This window comes from Loxodonta africana, unplaced genomic scaffold, assembly GCF_030014295.1.
Source record: "Loxodonta africana isolate mLoxAfr1 unplaced genomic scaffold, mLoxAfr1.hap2 scaffold_201, whole genome shotgun sequence".
Taxonomy (NCBI): Eukaryota; Metazoa; Chordata; class Mammalia; order Proboscidea; family Elephantidae; genus Loxodonta; species Loxodonta africana.
The window spans coordinates 92,920-100,296 of record NW_026974941.1 but is presented as its reverse complement, the minus strand read 5'-3'; the positions used below and the strand labels follow the sequence as shown (position 1 = coordinate 100,296).

The following is a 7,377-nucleotide window of genomic DNA, read 5'->3' as shown; positions in this document are numbered from 1 at the left end:
GTAATCAAAAGATGCATTGCATTGGGAAAATTAGTTGCAAGAGATCTCTTCAAAGTGTTGAAAAACAAAGATGTCACCTTAAGGACTAAGGTGTGCCTGACCCAAGCCGTGGTGTTTTCAATCACCTCATATCATGCAAAAACTCAACAATGAATAAGGAAGGCTGAAGAATTGATGTCTTTGAATTGTGGGATTGGAGAAGAATATTGACTATACCATGGACTGCCAAAAGAAATAACAAATCTGTCTTGGAAGAAGCATAACAAGAGTGCTCCTTAGAAGCAAGGATGGTAAGACTACGTCTCCCATGCTTTGGACAGGCTATCAGGAGCGATCAGTTCCTGGAGGAGGACATCATGCTTGGTAAAGTAGAGAGTCAGTGGAAAAGAGGAAGAGCCTCAAAGAGATGGATTGACACAGTGGCTGCAACTATGGGCTCAAGCACAGCAATGATTGTGAGGATGGCACATGACTTGGCAGTGTTTTGTTCTGTTGTACATAGTGTCGCTATGAGCACCAAACAACAACAATTGGGGTGCAAAGATTTAGGCAAAAATATGGAGAAATTCATATCGCATTGCTTATCTAATATGATATATTACATATTCAGTAGCCCGGAGAGAAAACGTTCTTATTTCTGTGGGTTACAGGAAGTGAGAATGGAGAGTAATTTACTGTCAGAAAAAATAGCTCCTTATTCACACTGAATGGAAGTGCTGAGCACCAAGGCAAAGCAGAGCCTAATAGCCAGAACAAGGGCCTCAAACTTACCAATGATCATAAAGATGTCATAGGACCAGGCAACATTTTGTTTTTTTCTATTATACATGTGGCTGCAATGAGTTAGAGTTGACTCAATGACAGTTAACTACAAAAATCAGAGTAGCTGAGAAAAAATGATGCAAATAACAAAAATAGAGTGTAGCAAATGAGAAGATTGGTGTGTGCGTGCGTGTGTGTGTGTGTGTGAAGATGATACTTGTAGTTTTGAATATGTTGAGGTTAAGATGATAGCAATATAGTCAACCAATTTAAACATGTTTGCTCAGAGATGGAGAAAAGTAAATGCTCCAAGTGAGGGACGTGTAGAACCAAGAATGGATGTGGTCACAGGAAAGGAAGAGAAGCACGGAATTATAAAGGGGAAACCAAAGCTGAAAAAGAGAAAGAGCAAAATTATATATTGATATATTAGAATTATATGATATATAGATACAAGAGGTTAATACAAGATAGAAGTGGGCCCTGGTGGCGCAGTGGCTAACGCTCTCACTATTATCTGAAAGGTCAGCGGTTCCAACCCACCAGCAGCTCCACAGGAGGAAGATGTGGCAGCCTGCTTCCATAAAGATTACAGCCTTAGAAATCCTGTGGGGGCAGTTCTACTCTGTCCTATAGGGTCTCTCTGAGTTGGAATCAACTCCACAGCAGTGGGTTTGATTTTTGGTTTTGGCTATATTAGACATTTAGATATAGAAATAAAAATGAAGTTGTAGATTTGTGGATATATATGTATGGGTGTGTATAAGTATAGGTATAAGTAGGGATATGGACATGGGTATACAATGTGGTAATAGATTCATGTTTATTTAAGAAAGACTCAGTTTGTACCTCCTCTACCAGTGCAATTAATAACAGTCCCATATTTACTCACAAAAAAATCTGTTTTTGTCTTAGTCATCTAGTGCTGCTGCAACAGAAAAACTACAAGTGGATGGGTTTAACAAAGTTACATTTATTTTCTCACAGTCCAGTAGGCTAGAAGTCCAAGTTCAGGGCATCACCTCCAGAGGAAGGCTATCTGTCAACTCTAGAGGAAGATCCTTCTTGTCAATTTTCCCCTGGGCTAGAAGCTTCTCTGCACAGGAACCCCAGGTCCAAAGGACGTGCTCTGTTCCTGTTGCTTCTTTCTTGGTGGCATGAGGTCCCCGACTCTCTGCTTGCTTCCCTTTCCTTTTATCTCTTGTAAGATAAAAGGTGGTGCAGGATACACACCAGGGAAACTCCCTTTACATTGGATCAAGAATGTGACCTGGGCAAGGGTTTTATATCCCACCCTAATCCTCTTCAGCATAATCCAATCTTGCCTCATTAACCACAGGCAGAGATTAGGATTTATAAGACATAGGAAAATTATAATCACAAAATGGAGAACAACCACACCATACTGGGAATCATGGCCTAACCAAGTTGACACATATTTTGGGGGGACACATTTCAACCTATGACAGTTTTTAAGATAAATTTCACGTTCCCAATAGATAAATACACATAGGTATATAACCAAAACAACCAAACTCTCTGCTTGCTTCCCTTTCCTTTTATCTCTTGTAAGATAAAAGGTGGTGCAGGATACACACCAGGGAAACTCCCTTTACATTGGATCAAGAATGTGACCTGGGCAAGGGTTTTATATCCCACCCTAATCCTCTTCAGCATAATCCAATCTTGCCTCATTAACCACAGGCAGAGATTAGGATTTATAAGACATAGGAAAATTATAATCACAAAATGGAGAACAACCACACCATACTGGGAATCATGGCCTAACCAAGTTGACACATATTTTGGGGGGACACATTTCAACCTATGACAGTTTTTAAGATAAATTTCACGTTCCCAATAGATAAATACACATAGGTATATAACCAAAACAACCAAACCCGATTGCAACTCATGGTATAGATAGATATAAACCTGCTGCTGAAGAGTAGATTTTGACCCTACAGGACAGAGCGAAGCTGCCCCATAGGGTTTCCAAGGCTGTAATCTTTATGGGGAGGTCTGGTGGCACAGTGGTTAAGAACTTGGCTGCTAACCAAAAGGTCGCAGTTTGAATCCACTAGCCACTCCTTGGAAATCCTATGGTGCATTTCTACTTCGTCCTATAGGGCCACTATGAGTAGAAATCAACCCATGGCAATGGGTTTTAATATTTATGGAAGCAACCTGACATCTTTCTCCCTCCGAGCAGCTGGTGGGTTGGAATCCTTGATCTTTTGGTTAATAGCTGAGCACTTAACCACTGCTCCATCGGAGTTCCTTTTAGATAGGTGTAACAATAGTTATATGTATATGTGTGTGTGTATAAATTTCTGTCTATACATAGGTATGTCCTCTCTATGTCAATGTAAAATATTATTCCTATGAATTCTTCCAAACCTTCTTGTGAATTCAGATTAAGTGGAATGCTAACTGAGTAATATCATCCTTGCTTTAAACATGCCTTATGACATAAAACCTTTCTGAGTGCTCCTTTTACCTCCGTGTTTCTCAGGCTGTAGATGAGGGGGTTTAACATTGGGGTAATAACCCCATACAGCATTGAGATGAGCCTGTCTCTGGCTGGGGAGTGGTGGCTGGAGGAGGGGCGGATATAGGTAAATATCATTGTACCATAAAACAAACAAGCCACAAGGAGGTGAGAAGCACATGTGGAGAAGGCTTTGCACTTCCCTTCAGCTGACCTGATCTTTAGGATGGTGGATATGATGTAGATATAAGAGATACCAGTGATTAGAAAGGCACTGATGCCCAAGATACCTCCTACCACTAAGACAAGCATTTCTGCCACATACGTGGAAGAGCAGGAGAGGGCCACCACTGGAGGGATGCCACAATAATACTGGTTGACCTGATTGGACTTGCAGAAAGACAGGCGGAACGTGAACACCGTGTGCAGAAGAGAATTGAGAAACCCTGATGCCCAGGTCCCTGCTGTAAGCTTCACACAGCTCCCCTTTGTCATGATGAGGATGTAAGAAAGGGGGAAACATATGGCCACGTACCGGTCATAAGCCATGACAGCGAGAAGGAAGACCTCGGTCCCTGCCAGGGCCACTAGGAAAAAAAGCTGCAAAGCACATCCAACAAAAGAAATGCTTTGATTCTTGGTCAAGAGGTTCTTGAGCATCTTGGGAACAGTAGCTGATGGGCAGAAAATATCTAAGAGGGACAGATTTGCCAAAAAATAATACATGGGTGTGTGCAGCTTTTGTTTAGTTCCAACAGCAAGGAGAATGGCCCCATTTCCCACCAAGGTGACCTGATAGATGGCAGCAAAGACCACAAAGAGAGGGTAGCGTACCTCTGGGAGGTCAGAGAGACCACTGAGGATGAACTCTGTGATGGTAGTTTGGTTGTAGACATCCATTTCATCTCTCCACAGGTGTCTTTCTGGAGGGAATGAAACCAACAGCCACAAGTTAGGCTCAAAACCAAGAAGCCTGGTGATGTGAAACACTTGGGAAATAGTGGGTGTGTGTTTGATGATGAATTATGCTAGCCCTATTAAGAGATTTCACATACTGCAACCACTGTATGCATGGTATTTCTTAGACTATTTGTCCTCAGTTCCTAATCAAGAACTATTTAAAATTTCTCATCAATAAAAATATTTCTGATCCTTAACACTTTCATGGGTGACTTTTTTTGTTTTGTTTTGCAGATTTTTGATGCGCCATTTTTTTTTTTCACTAACAGAATGGATGCTGAATCATTGTTGGTGGTTTTTTTTTTTTTTTTTAAATGGGGTGCCATTTGCAGGCAGGGCATATTAATCCCATGTTACATGAAGCAGATCAAACACAGGGCATATATCAGTCCCATAACAATTTTTAATTACACTTTAGCTGTAAGATATCTTACTCAACTTTCCAAAAATACACACAAAATACCAAATAAACATTGCACTTGCTGCAGATAACTGCTATCAGTCTGACTTAGAGTGAGCCATATCAGTACCATGTTCCATGAAGCACATCACACCATAGAACGAATTGATTCCATGGCCCTGGGAGTGTATCACAAATGGTTTTCACCCCCAAAATAACTCATTTACTTGAATATTTCCAAATGCTGGTAACTGTGTCTTCCCAGCAACACAACAGAAATAGTAAACATACTTGCAAACCTTATCTTGCTGTATAGAAGCCAAAAGACACAGGAGTTTCACACTATCGCTTTTCCGGGAAGCATCCAGAAACCATCCCCTTATACGAATGGCTCTCAACACTCAAATGTGACATAGAACAACTTCCTTGATTTTTAGGCAGTTGCACCAGTATCTACCATGACAGCAGAATGTACTAATGGCTCAAATCCCTGCCAATAAACCTCCAGGGATGGAACATATAACTGGGACATGTATGTCCCAAAGACCATGAAAGAGCAGTAAAGGATATTTCACAATTTAGTAAAAACTGGTAGTGAAGGTATCACCCACGCTTAGATACTTTATTCTGCCTTTTATTGTGTTAATGTGTACAGTTTTATGCACTATCTCAATTTTAAGTACTTTGAAGGTAGAATCTGTATATTATTCCTTGAATTATGAATGTTATTAACTGTTAGCAACTAGCAGACACAAGGTAAAAAGTAGATACATAAATGTTGAGTGCGGGCATGGCTCAACTGTGTGTTACCATAACTTCAAAATCATGCTCATTTAAATATGAACATTGTCTTGTTAATTTTTCAAAGTAAAATTAATAAATTAATAAAAGTAAATTTAATTAATAAAACCTAGTTGATCTTGTCTGAATGTGACCCAAACAATAAACAGACATATTCACTTATATATTCAACTTCCCTTTCCATTGAAATTTACATTTCTTTAACATATGTCCAAGAATACCTAAGGAAATTTGAGATTTCAAAAATTGTATATGCTACAACATATATAACTCATACTTAGTCTTTGTTAATTTAATGATTGCATTTTAATGTAACTTAATAGTCCAAATACTCACCATGTATAAGATGACTTAGAAAGACTTTAACTGAATGTCTGCAAATAAGTACCTCTGTGGATTTTTTATGTCACGTTAAAAACTAAAGTCTATTTTTGTTTATTTATATCACAAGTGCATGACAGAAAATTGAAAGAGAATATGTAGTTAGATATTAAAATGCAAAACTCACTTTCTACGACCATTCTATTTATTTTGCCTAATGTTAACTGGTAATGATTTCTTGGCTCAGATAAAATGTGGGGTAGACATATCTTTCTGCAAATGGAAATATATTATTTCCCACCACCTTTTTTCCTTCCTGCACCGTTTAATACAAATCGCCGGGGGTACTTGGGAGATGTTACTACTCTTTCTGCAAGCAACACTGAAGAACAGCTCTGTACTGCACCGCAGGAAAAGACAGACTCCTATGGACGCCCTTTGAATCACAAAATTTAGGTAAGAAATTTACTATGATAAACACAAAGTGCTGGCAGGTAACATTATTTATTCAACCAAAGTTTGTTGAATAGGTGAATGAAGGAAGATTGAAACAAAGAAGAAACACCTGCTAGGTCAACTCTTAATTCTCAAATGTTCAAGATTCTACAAAGCAATTAAATTTTTTGTCTAAATGTTTATATTTTAATACTTTGAAAATATAGTAGTAAGTTTGAGATAATTTTATTACAAGAAATAATACCTTAAAAGTGTAAATGTTAAGTTCTATATTAAAGACCTAATTTCTTTTTACCTACACTTAGTAATTTGACTTCTTTTGTCTAAACAAGGATTATAAGAAACAAGTCAATAACCTCCTGATAAAAACACCCAGGCTGACTGGCCATCAGGCTACATGATCAACATATATCTTTACAAATAATAAGGATGCATTTTCCCCTAAATTCCGCACTTGATTATCTATATTTTTAATCAAACTTATAATCTTGGCATACAGATTGTAGAAATTGTTCAATTGGAATGAAACAATATTAGCAATCCCCTCTTTTTGAAGCAAATCTTTTGTCCATCTAATAAGAAATATAGGAGCTATGTTTTTATTAATGATAGGTTGTTGAGGACATAATCTTCCTTGTCAACCCAGTGGACCTATAGCTCATTTAGCAGAGAATCAGAGAAGTCCACACGTAATGCGATCTTTCCATCTGCTGTGTAAGATCACTTGGTGTAAACGTAAGCATATGAGGACAGTGAGAACACATGTTGAAGTCAGCTTTTATCAAAGTCATAGGCAGTCAAAGGTGCAATGAGAATCTAGAGGAAGGGGCCTTACCACCCTGGGAAACTACCCAGAAACGGAGGTTGTTGTTATTGTTGCTTTTTGGAGGGGTTTGATTTGTTTTTTAATTTCTGTGTTTCTCTTCTACATATGGTCCATGGCAAGCACACCGTATATGAAGGTTTTCTTTGTGACAATTAGGCGCTTCAGCTTTCAACTACATAGAAAAAAAGAAAATTAATTAAGCAAAATCATCACTGAAAGAACTTAGATCTTAATATGATGCAAAATTTATAATTATTTAGTATATTATCATCAAGGAAACAGTATATTTAAATTTTCTTAGAAAAATAGGAGTCCATTAAATTTTCCGAAAAATATGTTGCTAAGGAGGGAGTCCTATAC

General features: G+C 38.2%; 1 protein-coding gene across 1 annotated transcript; it reads right to left on the bottom strand.

Annotated features, from left to right (window-relative positions):
- Positions 1-511: 511 nt before the first annotated feature.
- LOC135229319 (olfactory receptor 5V1-like) lies at positions 512-6,869 on the bottom strand. Its single transcript, XM_064278953.1, has one exon. It carries the CDS (start codon positions 4,151-4,153, stop codon positions 3,206-3,208), a length of 948 nt encoding a protein of 315 aa, XP_064135023.1. The 5' UTR covers positions 4,154-6,869; the 3' UTR covers positions 512-3,205.
- Positions 6,870-7,377: the final 508 nt, after the last annotated feature.

Bases quoted from the DNA above. Each gene is read 5' to 3' on its own strand.
- LOC135229319 (XM_064278953.1), bottom strand. From the start codon at position 4,153: ATGGATGTCTACAACCAAACTACCATCACAGAGTTCATCCTCAGTGGT.